We start from the raw sequence: 21,363 nt of genomic DNA, 5'->3' as shown, positions 1-21,363 counted from the left end.
CCCTTTGTTGGGTGATCTTCTTATTTTTAAACTTTGTAATACTATCCGCTATGATTTATCTCCTCCCTCGTTATGCTCTCTCACCAGTTTTGGGGCGTTTCAGTAGTATATCTCCAGATAGCTTATGTGGGTTGACGAAGGTGCCTATAATATAGTACGTGTGCACTACTAGAAAAGCGACTATTTTTGGAGAAATTTCTGACGATAAAATCCGCCGGAAAAATTAGAGGCGAATTTCCGGCGGACATCAAAAAAGTCGACTTTAGTTGACTTCCGCCAGAAATACACCACTAATTATTTGGGAAAAAATAATTTGTATCCCGACATTATTTTCGTCGGATTATACAAATTAAATATTTGGGAAATTATTAACTCTAATTACAATAATTACCGGTGGATTTCCGGTGGATTCTTGATTGGTTTTTTAAGATTAACGTCCGCCGATAATCCACTGGAAAATAATTAAAGATTAAAATTTATTATTTTAAATTACTAGCGGGTTACCGGTAGTTGCCGGTGGCCGCGGGTAATTTAAAATAATAAATTCTTCGAGTTTTTTAAAAGAAAATTGTTTTCCGGCGGATTTCCAGCGTCTATTTTTCGGCGAATTTTCGGCGGATATTTGAAAAATGATTGTTTTTTGTTTTTCATACTTTAATTTTATATATATGTAAAATATTATATATATATTCTACATGGTGTATATAGTATATAATAATTCTCTTATCGAATCCAATACACACACATACATGTATGCAATACATACTTGTATACAAACACATAATCCGATGTCATTGTTATTATTGAACTTTAATAACTATAAAAAAAATATTTGGTTTTAATGGGTCTTAGTTGAGCCCAATACATATCACATGCTCATATGCAATACATGTCTTCTCGCAAACACGAATTGGGCTTTAATTGGTTGTATTAGGCCTTAATGGATGCTAATTGGGTTTTAACGGTTCTATTGGGTTTTAATAGTTCTTTTTGAGTTTTTATTGGATCTATTGGACTTTATTTAGTAGTATTGGGTTGTTATGAATCTATTAGACTTTATTTAATATATTGGGCTTTAATGTATCTATTGAGTTTTAGTGGATCTAGTGGGCTCTAGTAAATGTTAGTTGAACTTTAGTAACAATAATAATAATAATAACAATAATAATAATAGGAGTAATAATTATGATAAAATAATAATAATAAAAGTAATAGCAATAATGATGGTGATAGTGATGGTGATAGTGACGGTGATGGTGGTAACAATAACAAAGTACAATAACAAATAAATAAATAACCAGTGGAATTTTCCGTCGAAAAATGAAATTTTCAAAATTTTCATGAAAAAACGGTTTTCTTTAAATTTTTGAAAAGTTTCTGACGGATATATCCGCTGATAATCTGCTAGTAATGTTAAAAATAAAACTCTACATTCTTCCTCAGATCCACAGCCGCTATTTACACACCATTTCTCAAATCTACCCCCATTTTTCAGCCGCACACCACCCCCATATCTCAAATCAACTCTACCGCCGACCTCCTACCCCTACTGCCGCCGTCCTCCTGCCGCTGCCGGTATGTATATATAATTTTATGTATGTAAATATGTGTATATATATTAACACAATCACAGTGGCTAATTTACACCCTTGTATATAACTTTTCAAATTATACTTCCTCCACAAACTCATGAAGCTCAGTTCCTGGTAGAGACCGAAGTCTTCCAAGTGGAAAACGTGGCATCATCATCATGGAAACCAACAAAATTGCTTGCTTAAACTTTCAGATAAAAAAACCTTAACACGGTACATAAATATCAGCTAAACGATGCAACGATTGCACATCTTTCTCAGATTAAATTTCTAAACAAACAATTTATTTTTATAGGGCACTATTTTGGCTACATGAAGAAGCAGTTTATGACTTTTTTGATGGTCATGAAGGAATAATAAAAATGTTCTACTTTATGAAGTAATAGATATTTTAGCAGTATATGTTGTTTGAATGTAAAATGGCATTTATGTACATGATATTTAAAAAATATTACGTAAGAACCTTAAATTGTATACATGGGGAAAAATTCTCAATCGGATGGAGATGAAATTTTATTCGTCGACAAGGACGAGGACAGGAATCGGGATTGAAAAGCCAAAATGGGGATTAAGATCCCCGATACCCCCACACTGATGCCATCTTATGGTGAGATTTTGGAGCAAGTCAATTAAGGTTTATGTTTTTATTAACTTTTATAATAGCTTTTGTTTTCATAAATTTTATTCTTTATTTTAGTCAAAACCTTTAGAACAAAAATAACAATAGCAATCGAATCGGAATACATTATATTTATGTATTGCGGACAAGGATAGAGCCACGAATTCAAAATTAGCTCGTCAATTGAAAGTATTCAAATGATATATAATAGTGATGGTTGTTATAAGTTCATAAAACGTTTGAAGAAATTTTAAGTTGGTGAAAAATTAAGAACCTACAAGAGGGGATAAAATAATAAAAAGTCAGTGAATTTTTTTATTGAGATTTTTGGTTGTGAATTCTTAGCTATATGTATGTATGTATGTATGTATGTATGTATGTATGTATAGCTTTAGTGACACCAGAGTCATCCGTCGGATCACCAAGATAAACTTAGAGCTGCTTCACGGGCCACATATCACGTGGGAAAAAATCCCTAGGGATGTGAGGCGCCGAATATAGGAGCGGTTCTAGGTTCGTAGTATATATATTTAACTTGTTATATTTTTGCTATTTTTTTAACATAAGAATCGACTAAACTTTTATGTACAATGCTACTACACTTGGGATCCGGCTATGGATGCCCAAATTCAAGAGACATGGGAGAGAAAGGCAGCGAAGCTATATAATGACAATTTGAGTGCCGCGAGTAAGAAAGCTGAAGAATAAGCAAAGAAGAATGGGGATATCATCTATGAATACTATAACCAATTTGTCTAAGGAAGGATGACGGACTTGGTTCATCAAATCCATAAAAACAGCTATAACATTCGTCAAACCAAATGGCATAACCAAGAATTCATAATGCCCATACCTGGTCCTGAATGCAGTTTTGACAACATCTTCTTGTCGCACTTTCAATTGATGGTAACCTGATTGAAGATCAATATTGGAGAAACCACTAGCACCTTGGAGTTGATCAAACAAATCATCAATACGAGGAAGAGCATATTTATTCTTTATAGTCACTTTGTTCAGCTTGCGGTAGTCGATGCACATTTGTAATGTGTCATCTTTCTTCTTTATAAACAATACTGGAGCACCCCACGATGAAGAACTAGGTCGGATGAAACCTTTGTCGAGCAATTCCTGCAATTAAGTCATCATCTCCTTCATTTCTGAAGGAGCTAGCCGATATGGAGAATGAGCTATCGACGCTGCATCTTGAATGAGTTCTATAAGGAACTCCACTTGACGATCTGGCAGTGAATTTCCAAGTTACCAAAGGCATACTTTATATGTATAAAATAACTTTTTTTAAACATCAATACCTTCCTTTCATAACATCATTTAAAATCATGTTTTCCACTTTAATCACCAAAATACGTCCAACAAAGATAAATCATGTAAAAGTAAATACGTTTGACGTGCACCCCATTAAAATCTACTTGAAATTCACCTTAGCCTACTTCGCTGAGATCCCGTCGGTGCCCAACTTGCTTATCCGTCGTGCTACCTATTTAGATCCTGAACTACCTCATAATCAAATATCAATTGTAGAAGCCTTCTCAACGGTTTCATATTGGTATTACACATCTAAATCCGAATTACGAGTGATTTTATACAATTTTTACAATTTCCAGCATCAAACTAACTTAATCCGGTGACTTGCTCTTATTTCTTCCGAGGCGCTTGGCTCACAATCTAAACCCCAAAACATGTTTATCATACAAATTAAAATATGTTTATAAGGTTCACACATTCATTTGTGCACTTAGAACCTAACTAATGCCTATAAGAAACCGAATTTGATTAAACCGAACTCAAACATTCTTTTAATTTTGGAAATCCATCAAAACCTATAAGAAACACTGTAATAACCATTGTAACACCTTTATATACATATCATAACTATATCCACCGAATTTCAATCCATAATTTTTCATATAACGAATCAATTCTAAATTTTAGGCAAAACATTTTGACTTTTTGGAAAAAGTCAACTGTTTTGAACATAACCTTTAATCTACCATCAAAACATGATTGAGTGGAAATTTTCTTCTTCATTCCATGTAATAACATCTTAATGATACCAAGAAGCAAACCATAACAAACATCTTAACATTTTCATGAAGATTTCAATGTCTTAAAGTTCATCACTAAACTTTGACTTTTAAAGATTGTCAAAGATAACAATTTTTCAACTTCAACTCATGATTGAACATCTTAAATGAATTCAAAACTATCCTAAACATGAAATAAACTTACCCAACAAATTACTTCTACTAACAGGATGTATAATACCCACTTTGTTTTGATCCTTGAAGAATTTTAGGTTTTAATGCATCAGAGTGAAGATATAACACAATGGGACTCAATTGGGGATAAAAATATATATATCATAAAATCGGGTTTCTCACAGAAATTATAAATATACATGGTTGTCCTCATGACAGCCGCTAAAACTCGATTTTGAGCCCTAAAAATCCAATACTAACCTAAACATCAAATATTTCAAGAAGTCAAACTAAAACATAAAGAACTTATCTTAATTTGTCGAAGAAATGAAAAGAAAGCAAGTTGAGCCTTAGATAACTTCCATCGCCATCTTCTTCCTTCTCCTGATTCCTCTCTTCAATTCCATTATTTTTTTTATTTTCTTTTCACTATAAAACAATTAACTATCTATCTAGTGTTAGGTTACCATTAATTGTTGAGCAAACGTTGTCCTTTAAATTAAAATTTAAGTGTATGTGTGTATATGTACATACATACATACAACATGCATGCATGCCTACATACATGCATGCATACGTATATGCGTGCATACATACATACGTGCATACGTACATACATACATACGTACATATGTAAGATCCTTTGTTAAAAAAAATTGGAATTGAAGAGAGGTATTATACACCCTTTTTTTAAGATCCTTTTTTTTAAAGGATCGAAACAAAGTGGGTATTATACATCCTTTTTTTAAGATCCTTTGTTAATCAATTAAAAGATGTTAACTTTACAAACCTCAATGATTCAATAGAAAACAAGATACAATTTTTGTTGATGCACATGATAAATTTATTTAATGAGGGCAAAAATGTAATTTTTATTTGATATTTCTTTTAATGCAAATTAATTTTCGGTTACATTTCTTAATTATTTCATTTCTTGTCATTGTGAATATCTCATGCAAATTAATTGTCGGTTACATTTCTTATGTTTTCCAAGTAAATTAATTGTCGATTACTTTTCTTAATTATACCTGAGTAAACACTTGTTCATAGGTGAATTATCTCGTTTTCAACATTTAAACATGTATTGTGTTCATATGAGAACTTGATAACCACATACACGTAACAAAAACTAGGTATCTACAAAATACCAATTATTTAAAAAAATTGAATAGTGTTCAGAAGTAAACACGTGAGTATTGTTCATAAGCACAATTTGATGTTTGTTCATAGGTGAACCATGTATCATTCGACATTTATTTCATATATGAGCGAGACCATAGCGTATGTGTTTAATAAAATAAAACATGGATGTTATAAAAATCTTTACGACTTTTTTCCATATGCACCCATGTTCACACATAAACAATTCCCATAAATATCGAATACTTGTTCACACATGAACCATTAAGCAAAAAGAGTTGTAGAAGAATTTGATATCAGGGATCTTGCTGTTGATTTCGATTCAATGACGAGAGTAATTACCGGATAGTTAAATTGTTATTAATGGACAATTACAAAACATCTCATTTCATTAACGGAAAGTTTACAAAACATCTCATTGTCATTAATAGACAACTAAAATCTTTTCCCAGAATAGCCCTTGTAAACATTGTTCACTTATGTTACCTTGTCTTTATGTGCAATTATTTACATTTTATGTCATGAATGGTCTCAGCCAAAAATTTCAAAGATCAATAGATAGGATTGGTTCACAAAGTTAACACCATATATTGGGTTAATAAATAAAGTCATCTATATATATATATATATATGTGTGTGTGTGTGTGTGTAGGGGCCCATTCAAGGGAGAACTGCTTAGTTTGTGGTAACTGTGAGATCTGATATGAACCACTCGTTTGAGATATTTAATGGTATCTCTTAAATAAGCTAAAAGGGTAATATATTAATTTTATTTTTGACAACTAATCAAAATATGTATTAGTGTGACCGTTGATAATGCATCTGCCAATGATGTGGTTGTTGGTTATGTAAAGAAAAGGATTAATGCATGGAAAGTCTCGGTTCTTGATGGTAAGTTCATCCTTTTCAGATGTGGTGCTCACATACTAAATTTAATTGTGGGTGATGGTTTGAAGGAGTTGTGTGATTCAATCGATGCCATTCGTAATAGTGTAAGATACATCCGGTCATCTTCTTCAAAGTTACAAAAGTTCAATGTTTGTGTTGAAAGGGAAAAGATTACTTACAAGGGTGGCTTGGTCTTAGACGTGCCTACAAGATGGAACTCAACTTTTATGATGTTAGACGTGGCACTTAAATTTGAAAAAGCTTTTGCAAGTTATGAGGACGAAAACCATAAGTACTTGAGTCACTTTCTAAATAATGAGAATGAGAAAAAGAGAGTTGGACCACCTAAGAGTATTGATTGGAAGTGTGTTTCGCCTTTTGTTAAATTCCTCTCCACTTTTTATGAAGTTACTTTAAAATTTAGTGCCACTTTGCATGTAACTTCAAACAACGTCTATCATGAGATTTGTGAGATCCATACACACTTGAATTCTTTGTGTGAAAGTAATGATTCTATATTGTATACCATGGCCAAGAAGATGAAGACAAAGTTTGAGAAATGTAACACCCTCATTTTCATCATGAGTTGTGTCACATCATTCTCATTAAATAACAATAAATAACCCCAAAATATAACGGCTAATAAAGTCTTATTACAGCGGAAGTCTTACAATAATTTAATTGTAATCAATATCTCAAAACTAACCCGTCCTATACTAGGTTACGTTACATGTAAATCCAATTAAAATACTAAAGATTTTATAAATCATAACTTGAATAATAGTTCTATTTCCTATGTAGAACATTTGTCTTGTCCGTTCTTGAACTTCCAGCTCCTGAGATGCATACTAATAGTCAGCTTTATAAAGTTCAGTGAGTTCATGGTTTTTGTGCACAATCATACATATCTCATCATGCATAAAACAAACAATACCCCCGAATACAATAATATGCACATTTGTTTCAAACCCTTTTGAAATAATAATGAGATCTCTTAATTTTTCGTCAGGTTAAGGTCTTACCGTCATCAGCACTTCCCCAGGTTACACGGCTATCCTTTGTCCGGTAACTCATCCCTTGGATGTGTCATCCCTTATGACTTTTGACCCCTTCCCATACCCGACAAAAATATTAACTCGTTAATAACATGCTAATTAATGTTTAAAAACACGTAAACAAATAGCATGCAACCCACAATAATAATTCATATACATGTAATAAACCCATAAACATGTACATACAAAAATAACGTAATGCTCAAGTAATTTATACGTAAGCATGCATCTCAGTTAAAGTCTCATGTAGATTCACCTGAATAGCTCTACTTAGCTAAACCTTGTCCCTGAGTAATATCCTATAACATGTAATTATATTTCAATAATTAGAGTATTGACTTTTCCCCAAAAAATCAACTCGAAAGTCAAATGGGTCAACCTTAGGGTGGGCATGGTCAACGGGTCAACCCCAAGCATACCTCGTCGCCATATACCCCCCTCCCCAATGGAATTTTTCACATCCAAAATAAATTACGAAGTATTAAAGCCAACATTTAATTATATACTATCCTCGTTATAAAAACGTTTGATCCCACAATTATCTAGTCACAACTCCCGCATTAAGTGATTAAATTATTTCTTATAATTTAAATATGAAAATCCAATTAATTAATAACTTTTACAATTGATGTCCAATTCTTAACCAACTTAATCAAAACATCCCGATTTATTTCGATTAATCGAAATAAATAAATGAGTCTCAAATCTCTTTTTAACAAATACCGATTTTATCAAAACAACTCGAGTCTAACCGAACTCGACCGAAACAAGTCGGCCATGGCTTAAACCAGGTCTACCATCAGCCGGCTCAACTCGACGCCCGGCCCAACCCGGTCGCACCCTTGGTGCCGCTATCGCGGCTATCATTTTTACAAAATCTTATATATAATAATAATCCCAACTCATATCCAAATTTACAGCCCCTACGGTTCAATATTAAACTCGTATTTTGAGTTTTTGTACCCAAATCTCGTTGAGCCGCCGCCACAGCAACTTCTAGCCTAAACCGCTCGACGTACAAGCCACTATAGCCACGAGACTTATACCAACAAAAAGATAATTGAAAAACAAAACCAACCATATATTATACATCAATTTTGGTTGAGTATTTTACCTCCAATCGTCGTTTTTGTGCGGAATGACTCTATGCCGCTTCAAACTCGATATCTCTCTCGTTTCTTGATGAAATCTCGAAATTCTAAAAACGTTTACTCACTTACACCCTTAGGAACGTCTCCACAAAGATTCAACCGAAAATTTCAATTTATAGGGCGTCAAACCATCTCTAGAATAGGAAAAACGTGATTTGGGGAAATGATTTCCCAAATCTCAATCATTTCCAAATTARTTTTCTACTTTTGACAGAACTAGTCCCTTTTGTTTTTCTTTCTGCATTTTSATCMCAAATCAATTAAATACAAAATGTTTCATTTCCTTTTTTATTGATTTTATTTATTGCAATAAAATCATATTTTTTGAGTATCGACACTTTAATCATGTATATCGTTTACTCTTTAAATTTTAACCCTTAACATTTATTTATTTTACGAATCATAAACTTTTAGGGTGTTAAAAGAAATTTTGGGGGCATACAGATAACATCAATCAGATGTTGCTTTTGTCTGTTATACTCGATCCAAGGTAGCGATCATCAGGTAATAGTGGGTTGTGGCCAGCTCAACATGCTGTCAATCTGAAAAACGTAATAGGCTAGCGCAGCTCGCTTAAGAAACTGAATCAGTTTTGATAACTTGAACAGTAAACTGATTTGAAGTTTCTTTTTGGTGCCTTTATGATAGTCAAATTGTTGCCAAGATTACTGTGAAGGTGGAAGAAATCCTTAACGAGTTATTTGAAGTTTACAATGTTGAGTTTGGAGGAGGTGAATCAAAGGTTAGTGATATGTGTAATTTGTTTTATTTTATTATGCATTTTAACATGTTCATGTTTGTTTGAGTTGTTGTTTACTTGTTGTTTTTATCTTTAATATGTATAAGTTGCCAAAAATGACTTATTAAAGAGCAATGAAACTCATAAGAGGTCATTATTGGAAAGTTATATGCAAAACAACAATTGCAAGTGCCGGAGAAAATGAATGATCTTCAAAGATATTTGGTTGAAGAATCTCTCGATCCAACAACTACCGAATTTGATATTTTACTATGGTGGAAAGCAAATGCTAGTAGGTATGCTATTTTATCTATGATTGCAAAGGATGTTCTTGTCATCCTCGTGTCTACGGTTGCTATCGAATCCGCATTTAGTACTAGTGGACGTATTTTGGACTCATTTAGGAGTTCATTGAGTCCAAAAATGCTCGAGGCATTAGTGTGCACCCAAAGTTGGTTGAAAGTAAGTCACGAAGGAATTCAAACAAAGGAGTGTTTGGATAAAACACAATCTTATGATTTCTTGGAAGAAGGTAATTACTAAACATTGTTTGGATTATTTTATCTATTTCCAATAAATTGTTAACTTTAATTTTGAATTGTAGATGACAATAATGACATGACCAACCTCAAGATCAAGAAAGCGAAAGCATCGGGGTTGGAAACGTCTAAAACTATTATTGTTGATTGATGTATTATCATTTGTTTGAACATTTTTATTATAATACCTAAATATTTGATGAACTTGCATATTATCTTGAATTGTCGGTCGTATTTCAAAGAAAGGTTCCTTTATTTTTATGTGATTTTACATTGTTTAAACACAACCCGATCAACCCGAACGAGTTGGGTTGGGTTAGGTTGAACTTTTGTTTGGGTTGGGTTGCGCTGAGTTGAAATTTTTCAAACCGCCAATATTGGGTTGAGCTGTTAAAATGCCTCCAAACCGATCAACCTAACCCATGAGCACCCCTATTTAACGACATTTTATCTATTTAACATTTTTTTAAAATATTTACAGGATTTACAGGTTTTAAATACAGATTTTGCAAGTTTTAAATATTTACAGGAAACCGACTTACTGGAGCTGGGTGATTTTCCGGCGGATTACTAGCGGATAAATCCTCCAAAAATATTTAAAAATTAAATATTTTAAAAATTAAATTAAATTTCTGGCGGAGACATCACCGACAACTTTTCGACGAAAACTTCCGCCGGTAATTTAATTCAAAATTTTTTAATCTTATTAATAAAATTTTAATTTAATTAAGATTTTTTTAAATAAACTAAAAAAATGGCTAATTTTCAACGGCCATCTTCCGCCGCAAAATCAAGAATCTTTGTTGGGAAAAAAAATCACCGGTGCCTCATTTTCGACGGTCAAATCCGCCGAAAACTCTGTTTTCCGACGGATTTGGCTGTCGGAAAAGCCCACCAATTTGGTAGTGGTGGTCCCATAACCTGTTTTGGCCATACATAGAGTGGCTCGATGTATGATACCACCAAGTTGAGGAGCCAATCTTTCATGAGCCATCGGATGAGTAAAAAGATCGAGATGAGGCGCAGGATCATGAAGACCTAGACGAGCATGAGCAATGGTTAGTGGTGATGGTATTTGCGAGTTATTTGTTTTCAGTTGCATATTTTTACTCGTAAACTGGTAAGTTGGATAAAATACTGATATAACATAACCTAATATAATTTAACAGTTACTTGAAGCAAATGTAGAGTTCCAATCATTATTCAATTCATTAAAAGTGAGCAAGATACGATTTTGTTCTGATCAAAGTGTTGAAGGATTATTTTCATATCAAAACATTGTGAACGATGATATCTGTTTTTTTTAATATTTATTTAATTTATATAAAAATATATAAAATAGAGGCATTTGAATCGAAGAAAGGGGAGCATGGGGATGAGCAAAACGACAAGCATTCAACCGCGATTCTCTCCTCTAAACATGTGCAAACCACCAACTCAGATTTGTGATTATTTTTACTTATTTTTATTATCAATTATACAAAATTCATTAAGTTTTTTTATTATTAAAAGTAAAATTATCGTTTTATTAATTAAAAAATAAATAATTATGTATTTTAAAATTTATATATTTTTTATTGTAAATATTTGTTTTAGGATAAATAAAGTATAAGATGTTGTTTGTTTTCTTTTTAATAGTTTCATTAAGAGAATTTTGTTTGGCAAATTTTTTTTTTACCTTTTAATGGTTCTAAAACTCTTTTAATGATTTTGTATTCTAAGGGGTTGTTTGTTTACCTCTTAATAGTTCTATTAAGAGGCAACCTCTAAATCGTTAAGAAGTGAATCTTGTTTGACAAAAAAAAAAATCTGTTTCTTAATGGTTCTAAAACACTCTAAATGATTTTTTTATCCTGAATCTCCCTTAACCATTAAGAGCCCTAATTTCATTGTACACAATTACCAAACAATTATATTTCATTTTGCATTATATCATGAGAGTCTATTAATCATTCTGACCACTTAATCATTATGCACCAAACCATTCAGCAATTGTCAAATAGCCTCTAAGCTTCAACCATTAAGCGCCTTGATTTCATTGTAAACAATTATATTTCATTTTACACTATATCATGAAAGCCTCTTAATCATTCTGACCACTTAATCATTCTGCACTAAACCATTCAGCAACTGCCAAACAACCTCTAAATTGTAAATAGAAAGTTTTCATAGACATCTCCAACCCAACCATTGAAAAACTAACGCTACAAACAGTAAAAATGATGAGTCCATTAAACCCTCAAAAAATCAACTCTAACTACATACTAAAAAAAAACTAAAAACTATTTTTAATCTTATAATAATAATAATAAACATCTTAATATATTAAATTTTTAATCAATATATATATACACAAACATAATTATAAAAACTTAATATTCTATTAATATATATTTACAGATGTCTACTTTATTGACCTCTAAATATAGAGACTAACATCTTTTACCTCTATTTTTTAATGTTTTAGTGTTGGGTTGGAGATGAAAACATCTTCATTTTTATGTTTTTAGTGTTCAGTTGGAGATGGTTTATGTTTTTAATGTTCTTAATCAAGACTTACTTTTTACATTTTTAATACATGATTTAATCTCATTGTGACATAAAAAAAATACATATAACATTATCCATTATAAAATGATTTTTTAGTTAGTTTTTCAAATCAACGCTAAATTGTAGATTAATCTCTATTAAAATACAAAATTCTTTTAACCGAACTCTAAAGCACAAAACGAAAAAATCAATCACACATTTTTTTTTGGGTTGATGAACAATAGACCTCACACATTTTATAGTACTTTAATAATGGATTAAATCAAATAATGTCTGCAATATCCATATCTGCAATTCGTAATATTTACCTAAATGTTACTACGTCTGCAATATTGCGGACCTGACTAAAAGACAAAAAAAATCAAATTCCACTAGGTCAGCAAGTGACACCGTCGCAATTGCATATCTCATACCTGGTTTGAATCTGATAGTTTTTTTTTGTCTTTTAGTCAGGTCCACGATATTGCGAACGTAGTGACACACTGACATTTGGGTAAATCCGAGAAATGAATTACTAGGAGACCAATTTGAATAGCTGGATTATTTTAATAAATTTCCCTTTTTCTTTATTTATAATTTAAGGAGTTAAATTCAAATTTGGTCCTTGTGGTTTATATTAATTAACGAGTGAGGTCCTTGAAAAGAATTTTTAACTAAGAGGATCCCTATGGTTTCATTTCGATTACAGATATGGTGGTTCCTCCTAATAACACCGTCAATTAAAGTGACATTAGTGAGGGGTAATTTAGTCCATTGAGCTTTTCTCTCCGCCTACTTTCATTTTTATTACACATTTGTTCCTTCTATCAACTTTCATTTTAATAACAATTTTAGTCCCTCCCTCTAATTTCAATTTTATAACATATTTGGTCCCTTATTTTACTTAATATACACAAAAAAATTATTCTTTTTTTTTGTAAAGGTGTCCGGGCCAAAGCCCGACTAATCCCCGACAATTTTTGGAGGCTAAACATGGCTCCACTTAAATGTCACCAACACTCCCATTCCAGGGCTCGAACTTGGGTTCATGACTATGTCATGTCCAAGCCTTTACCACTAGGCTAGAAGGTCTTTGACATTAAAATATAAATCAACTAACTAATGCACACTAAAATTGATTATAGTTAAGGGATACTTAATAAAAAATTATATAAAAATGTTATAATTTAGATAATTAACGTAATTATAGTGAATAGTAGAGAATTTGAGTGCTAAAATTTAACATAAATGTTATCTTTAGCAATTTCAACCAAAAATACCAAATATAGCACAAATGTTGAGTTTTAGCACTCAAATTTTTTTACTGTTCACTATAATAATACTGATAATTTTCAACCTGTTAATTATAGATTATAACAGTTTTATATGTTTGACATATATTTATTAATTTATCATTTAACTACAATCAATTTTAAGGTATATTAATTAAATTGAGTGACCATATATGTTACAAAATTAAAAGTATTGAGTGACAAAATATGGTATTAAAATGAAAGTAGATGCAGGGACCAAATGTGTTATGAAAATAAAACTAGATGGAAAGAAAAAGTTAATGGACTAAACTACCCCTCACTAACACCACTCTAATTCACGGCATTATCAGGAGGGACCATATCTGTTATAAAAATGATACCTTAGGAATGCTCTTTGTTAAAAAGAAAATTTCAGGGACCTTACTTGTTAATTTATATAAACCGCGGGGACCAAATTTGTATATAACTCTATTTTAAGGGTTTGAAATGGGGCTATAACAACACTAGGGGTTTGATTTGAAAGTGAATTTGAAGTAAAAAGTAAAAAGGTGAAGTTGACATTTACTCTAAAAGGGTATTATGTAAAAAAAATGCAATATTCTAGAATCCAAAGATAAGATAATTACAAAAATACCCTTCCACCAACAACAATGCTACCATGACGTCACCTACTCCTTCATCCACAAAAGCCGTATAGCATGCATTCCACTTCCACAGTAAAACAAGAAATTACACAAAAACCAGCAGCCCCCCTGATATCGTCGTTACAATCCCAAACGCACGTGACCAAGATGATGACCAGGCGGCGGAGGAAGACGACGGTGACGACGACGACGACGACTCCGATTTGTCAAACTGTAAGGAATTGACGGCCAGCGGCATGTTCTCCTGGTCGGGGCTGCACTTTGACTCGTGAGCTGGGTGCGCACTGTACATGATGGCGCGCAATACAGCGGAAACCGTCGGTATGTACGCTGTCTTGTTCCTTGCCAGCAGCCATGTCAGGCCCATCAGCTGGCAGTCCCGACTCATCATCTCGCTCCTCCGGTCACCTTTTCTTGTTCCATTTTTGCTTCCCTCCGCCTTTAACTGCAAATCAATCATCCATCAATGTCGTTTTCTACAGGGATTTCCTTTATACTTTAAAAAAAATGGGAATAAAAATCACATAGATCGACACCGCCGAACCTTTTGCAAAGCTCCGAGGCATTTTGTGCAGCCGGCGTAAGACGAATTCCGGCAACTCTTTTCTAGGTTTTTGACGACGGCTGTTGGTGTCGCATTCCTTGACGACGCCGTGAGATTGAACGCGGCGGGACAGCTAAGAGAACCGATCTGGTGGAGACGGATGCCGCAGAAGCACAACACGGCGTCGCACGATGCGTTGGGCTGAGGAATATGTATGTTCCGTTTCTGCAATGAGGTTTGTAACGAAGTGACGCATCTCTGAGAATCATCAGGCATCACCGGCAACAATCCGGTGGTGGGTGTGGAGGAAGCATTTAGCTGGAGCGCGGAACGAGCGTGCGCAGCGAAGAGCCAAGCTGCGAGAACTGGACAGCAACGACTCCGATCGAGGTTACGGCCACAAGCTGCGTTGACACCACCGAAGAGCTCAGAGGATAAATCGAGGCGGCAGGTCTTCTGTGGGCCGGACTGAACAGGAAAGGAGGGGACCATGTTGGGAGTGGAGAAATCCGGCGGTTTGAGGGGTTGAGAGAGTAGGGACGAAGGGCATTGATGGAAGTGAAAAGAGGTGATGATTAGAGTAGAAAGAATGGTTGTTTTGAGGGTTTGCATGATGGCATTTATGTGTATGATTATGGAGTTTATGAGGAAGAAGAAGGAGAAAGATTGAGGAGATATTGATGAGAAAGGTGTGATGATATGTTTGAGAAACAAAAGGGAGTGGAAACACAGAGAAAGGGTTCTGAAAGCATTTGGATGTTTGTGTGTGGGGATCTTACTCTTTCCTCTTTACAGCCTTTGGGTTATGTGTAACAAATAATTATTTCTTTTAGATGTATATTATTTGTCAGAATAGTTTGATGTATAATGATTAAATGGCCAGAATTAATAAAAGGTTCTCATGATATAATGCAAGATAAAATATAATTATTTGGTAATTATATACAATGAAATTAGGGCTCTTAATAGTTAAGGGAGATCTAGGATACAAAATCATTCAAATGATTTTAAAACCATTAAGAGACAGACTTTTTTTGCTAAATAAGATTCGCCTCTTAACGATTCAAATATTGTCTCTTAATTAACAATAATATTAAAAAATAAATATTTATTTTTGTAAATGTATTATTATTTTAAAACAAACAAAATTAAATAATTTAAAATGAAAAAGATACCATACATATATAATGATAAAAAATTAGAAAGTATATCCGATACGAAAAAATGGTTTGAGCTTGGGCTACAAAGATCAAAAGTGTATGTAAGTCTCAAGTTTGAATCTAAGGAGAAATAAAAATCTTCTTGTTGTCATGGAGGTTCAAATACGGTGACTCCGAGCTATTCATAAAACGAATAGTCACCTTGAGATTAGTCTGCTCGCATAACGGATCGGATATTCAGGTTAATCAAAAAAAATTAAAAAATTCTTGTATTTCAATTCTCGGATTTTATTTTTTATTTTGTTAGTTTTTTATTCATCAAAACTTAATTTTATTCAATCAATTTTTAGAGTTTGGTATTACTTCTTCTTTAATATAAAAAGTGTACAAATAAATATATAAAAATAATAACCTAAACTTTTATAAAAATAATGTTACGATCTAATCAAACATTCGAATTAAGATATATTTTTTATAGGTCTTATAAAAATAATACGATTATCAGATTAAATTCATCCGATATTAAATTGTAAGATTAAACTTATCCGAAGTTGGATTGTAAGGTTAAATTTAAAACCACAAGAGTCGTGCATGATTGGTTTGAGTTTGACTTAAATGATCAAAAGTGTCTGGAAGTTTCAGGTTCAAATCCAATGAAGAATAAAAGTTCTCTTGTGACCATGAATGTTCAAATGTGATGACTCTAAGTTATCCACAAAATAAATGGTCATCTTAAAATTAGTGGATTCATATAACGAATTAGATATCCAAATTAATAAATAATTAAATTTAAGAAGTATATTGATTTTTTAATAAATAAAAATATAAGAAAAGCCCAAAATAGAGATGATTAGTACGAATTTGAAGTGATGTTTAATATAAAATAGCAAAAAGTAAAAGGTTTAAAATGAAAAGGTGAAAAGTAGGAAAAAGGAGAAAAGGGGTATCTTGGGAATTTAACATTGATTCCAAAATGGTAGAGCTTTTCAGCTGAGTGTTTTGGCACCTTTTGTCACTTTGCAAATCCCAAACCTCATGCACCACTTGTTTTTCCTTTTCTTATAACTCATCAAAATTTGGAATGTTATTTGCATCATGTAAAAATCAAAATAGTTAACAAAATAGTCAATTTTTCAAGTTTTACTAAAATGACCCATAGGATCATCCCGACGGCATGTTTAACCAGGGGGGGCGATCCACATCGTGTTTGACCAAAAAAGTACAAAAATAATAATTTTAAATTAATTTGTGGGGCCCACATGTATCTAATTTAAGAGACAGACACTGGTTTGGCTTGAGAAGTGGGATCGCCCCCACCTAACCCCGGATCTTCTCCCTAAGGCGATCCAGCCTACTTTGTTGACTCATATTTCGTCTTTTAGTGCAACAAATTTTATTATATATAGCATGGACCTCTCATTATTTTTATTCACACCTTACTTCTCACTTTTATTCTTATATATTCTACTTTCACAACATTTAACCCTTAAACACAATTTACCATCAGAACCATTAACCCTTAAACACAATTTACCATCAGAACCCTTAAACCTTAAACACAATTTACTATCACAACCCTTAAACCATTAAACACAATTTACCATCACAACTTTTCACCTTTAAACACAAATAGGAAATCACGTCAAAGTGATGATGTTTTGGTGTATCTTCAAAGTTGCGGTTCATTCCAGGAGATAAATGGTGCCTTAGAGTACCTTCCGTTAAGATCTCTCATACGTGTATTACGTTTGCCTTCGCCAATAACACATTCTGGTTTGGTTAAACGTGTTACGAAAAAGTTAAGTTTACGTAGTTGTTTCATGTTATTTTATAAAATGAATTCCTTACAAATATTATATCATTTAAGCGACGACGATGATGTGCTAATGTTCCAGAACGTTGTTCATCAAAGTTTACCGGAAATGTTGACATTCTTTGTTGTCAATGATGGTGGTTATGGTGGAAATGCATCAAGTATCGTAACCCATCAAAGTTTACCCGACGGTAATGGTGCAAACCCATATGGTCCAAACACTTTTTACCTCGGTGGTGGTAGTCGTGAAAATCCAAACACTTTTTTCGCCGATGGTGTTAGTGAAAATTCATATTTTGAACCAAAAAATCTTGTTAATCATGACAGTTATTTGGTTCAAGATTTGAACCAGTACCTGATCCAGTCTTCGGAACAGTCGAAAACTTTGTAAGAGGTAGATATGAATGAAGAGGTTCCTGTTGCAACAAAAATCAGGTCAATTTATCTATTGGAAATTTAAAACGTAACTTTAATATTAATATGTATGAGGAAGAAATCCATTGGTAGGGGTACACTTAACAATAGATGAGGGTGCATTTAGCTCAACCCTAGAAATTTTATTTTGAAATTCAATAATATTTTATTTGAAAAACATAAGCTATATTTGAAAAACAAGGGGTATTTTAAAAAAAGGTATTAAACAGTAATTAATGTAACCGAAAATAAAAGAAAAGTTTTGATTGTATATAATATAATGAATCCATTCTTCAGAAGTTCAAAATTTCATTCTAGGTAAAACCAGAGGGAATAAATATTCATTCTCATTTTTGTTTCCTGTCATTTACTTTCTCATTTCTATTTTCATTCATCTGCATAAACCAAATACCCCCTAGCTGATAAGTTAACTGATGATCAGGGACGAGCTCACTATGCTGCATACGGTGACATGAGCTATCACTTAGTTCCATTCCTTCGTCGTGGTGTAAAAATATTTAGGTTCATGAAAAGCGTAACCATATTATTTTGTTGTGTACAATCGTTTATTCCTGGTGGCTATAATAATAACACAACTGTTTCTTGGTAAAGTTGGTTTGCACATTCTTTCCCCATTTCTAGGAGCGGGTTCAAATCTCATGTGTATCATTTTCTTAGTTTTTAACTTCTAATTTTAAGTTTATCATGTTTCTAAAAACAATTGGGACAAAAGACTCGAGCACATACCTTAAACAAGGTCGGTCCAATGATTTTGGATGCTCTGCGTAGAGTCAAAAAAATGTCCGTAATTTAAAAAATATACACGGATTTTTAAGGGGTTTGAAACCTAATCAAACTAGGCGGTTCCACCCGACGACAATTTTTATTGAAGAAAAGTGAGTTACAACATTGGAAGAAGCCCCGGGAAAGAACCAGAGAGTTAAGTGGTTCATCCCGTGGCCAAACTCGCATAATCAAACCACTAGGACTGATCTGCATCACTAAGTCGATCAAATACCTATAATTCTCCATAATTTTTCCTCCATTAACAATAATCAAGTAGCTTTTGAACCACAAGGATGGTGTCTGATTAGTTTGAGCTTGGCTCCAAAGGTCAAAAGTACCTGGAGATCCCAGGTTCAAATCCAAGGAGGAATAAGAATCTTCTTGTGGCCACGGAGGTTCAAATGTGGTGACTCCAGGCTATCTGCAAAGCAGGTGATCGTCCTGGGATTAGTCGGCTCGCATAATGGGTTGGATATCCAGGTTAATCAAAAAAATCAAGTAGCTTTTGATCGTCCATGATTGGTTCTTAAATCAACTCCAAATCAAATTCCATTCTTGCATCAGATTACTCCTTCCCCTATTGATATTTTCCTTACCATTGATAAAAAAAATCTAGAAATTACACTCCTTATTTCTCCGAAAACATCCATCTGTTATTTTTGCATAACCATATTCCATCCTTATACCAACCTTGTTTCAGAACCATCCTCAAATATCCAAGTTTCATCCTTATATCAACCCATATCCAGTTGAAACTTGCTAACCCTTGTTGACAGAAAAATCATCTGCCATAAACTCATATAACTGAAGAATTAAGCTTTCATACTGCTAACAATGCAACCACAAAAAGGATGCAATTTGGCCGTAGGTCATTGCAAAGAGGTATATCATAACAGCAACCATCATATAAAGTACTATCATTTAAACACAATAAAAACCAACTTGTGAACGTGTCCCATATATCAATGAACCAAACAACAATCTCTATATCAAGAAAACCAAACGTAGACCTCCTTTTGATTCACTCTGTCATTGAAAAAAAAAACTTGTCCACGTCCCTTAAGATCAACCTCAAAGCCTCTTAATTTCAACCTGTAGTTCACTAAATTTCGGGTTCCTTATGGCAGAACTCCCAATTAACCAAAGGATGGTTAAAGAAAAATAAGCAGTAAAGCAAACCATATATTATCAACTATCAGCTAGATGAGTAAACTTTTGTCGTAAATTGATGATTGATTTTTAAATGTAATTTTTCATTAACAAGAACAATTCAAAACTTAACAATATTATATCGTATTAATATGATCCAACGCTTATCTTGTATTTTAACAAGTTTATTAGTTGATTATTCGTTAGTTTTATTGAGTTCAAGCATGAAGTATATTCAAATGAGAACCGTAAATATATTGAAAACATGGAACCAACTATTTACGTGTTTATCTATGATAAATATCGTGATAAATAATGAATAATGAAAATTATTCATGATGAAAATATATGATAATCATGATGAAAATGTATGATATCATTTTATGAAAAATACATGATCTAAATATTATATATTCTTGCTTACTCAGAGTTATTTAACATGAATAATACATAAAACAGTTGGCAAACAAGATATATATATATATATATATTAGAGAGAGAGAGAGAGAGGAGTGATCAAATAAAAACCGTCCTCATTTGTGTAAACCGTGCAAACCACCTTTATCCGTTGTTTTATATATATATATATATATATATATATATATATATAGTGGGTTCATGTTAGTGTATATGCCTAAAAGTCAATCAATTGGATGATTTTGCCCAAACGTCAATCAATTGGATGATTTTGTTTGGACATTATGTCATTATATTTTATTAAATTAAAGGTATTGTGTACTTATTATGTTTATGAATTAATTTGTGTTATATCTAAATGTAATAATAACCTTAGAATAATGTATTCTAAAATGTCCCTAGTCGAGTATTAATTTGGGTTTATGTTAAACTAGTATGGGAACCGTGCGTTGCACGGTAGCATAAGTACTTTGATTAATGATCTGTATATTGTCTATATAAATATATATTAGTTATTAATAAAATCATCAACAAATAATATTCAAATAATTCGAAAAGTTAAATAAACTATAAATATATACATATATATATATATATATATATATATATACCCATTGAAGCAAACTCCATGAATCGACACAAATGCACCAATCCATATTCCACCTCATCACCACAAGATTTTAAATTTTATAAT

At 32.7% G+C, this 21,363-nt stretch overlaps 2 protein-coding genes across 2 annotated transcripts; one reads left to right on the top strand and one right to left on the bottom strand.

Annotated features, from left to right (window-relative positions):
• The first annotated feature begins 50 nt into the window (after nucleotides 1-50).
• LOC112523907 (zinc finger BED domain-containing protein RICESLEEPER 2-like) lies at nucleotides 51-10,513 on the top strand. Its single transcript, XM_025133579.1, has 6 exons — nucleotides 51-154; nucleotides 6,370-6,892; nucleotides 7,465-7,520; nucleotides 9,310-9,403; nucleotides 9,551-9,862; nucleotides 10,421-10,513. The coding sequence occupies exons 1-6, from the start codon at nucleotides 51-53 to the stop codon at nucleotides 10,511-10,513; spliced, it is 1,182 nt and encodes a 393-aa protein (XP_024989347.1).
• A 3,813-nt stretch (nucleotides 10,514-14,326) lies between these two features.
• LOC112523552 (uncharacterized GPI-anchored protein At4g28100-like) lies at nucleotides 14,327-15,544 on the bottom strand. Its single transcript, XM_025133201.1, has 2 exons — nucleotides 14,931-15,544; nucleotides 14,327-14,831 (listed from the first exon to the last, which is right to left on the bottom strand). Exons 1-2 carry the CDS (start codon nucleotides 15,540-15,542, stop codon nucleotides 14,472-14,474), a joined length of 972 nt encoding a protein of 323 aa, XP_024988969.1. The 5' UTR covers nucleotides 15,543-15,544; the 3' UTR covers nucleotides 14,327-14,471.
• Nucleotides 15,545-21,363: the final 5,819 nt, after the last annotated feature.

Source organism: Cynara cardunculus (assembly GCF_001531365.2).
Source record: "Cynara cardunculus var. scolymus isolate 2C chromosome LG 12, CcrdV1, whole genome shotgun sequence".
NCBI classification, from domain to species: Eukaryota; Viridiplantae; Streptophyta; class Magnoliopsida; order Asterales; family Asteraceae; genus Cynara; species Cynara cardunculus.
The sequence above is the reverse complement of the archived record's forward strand: the minus strand, read 5'-3'. Positions and strand labels throughout refer to the sequence as shown.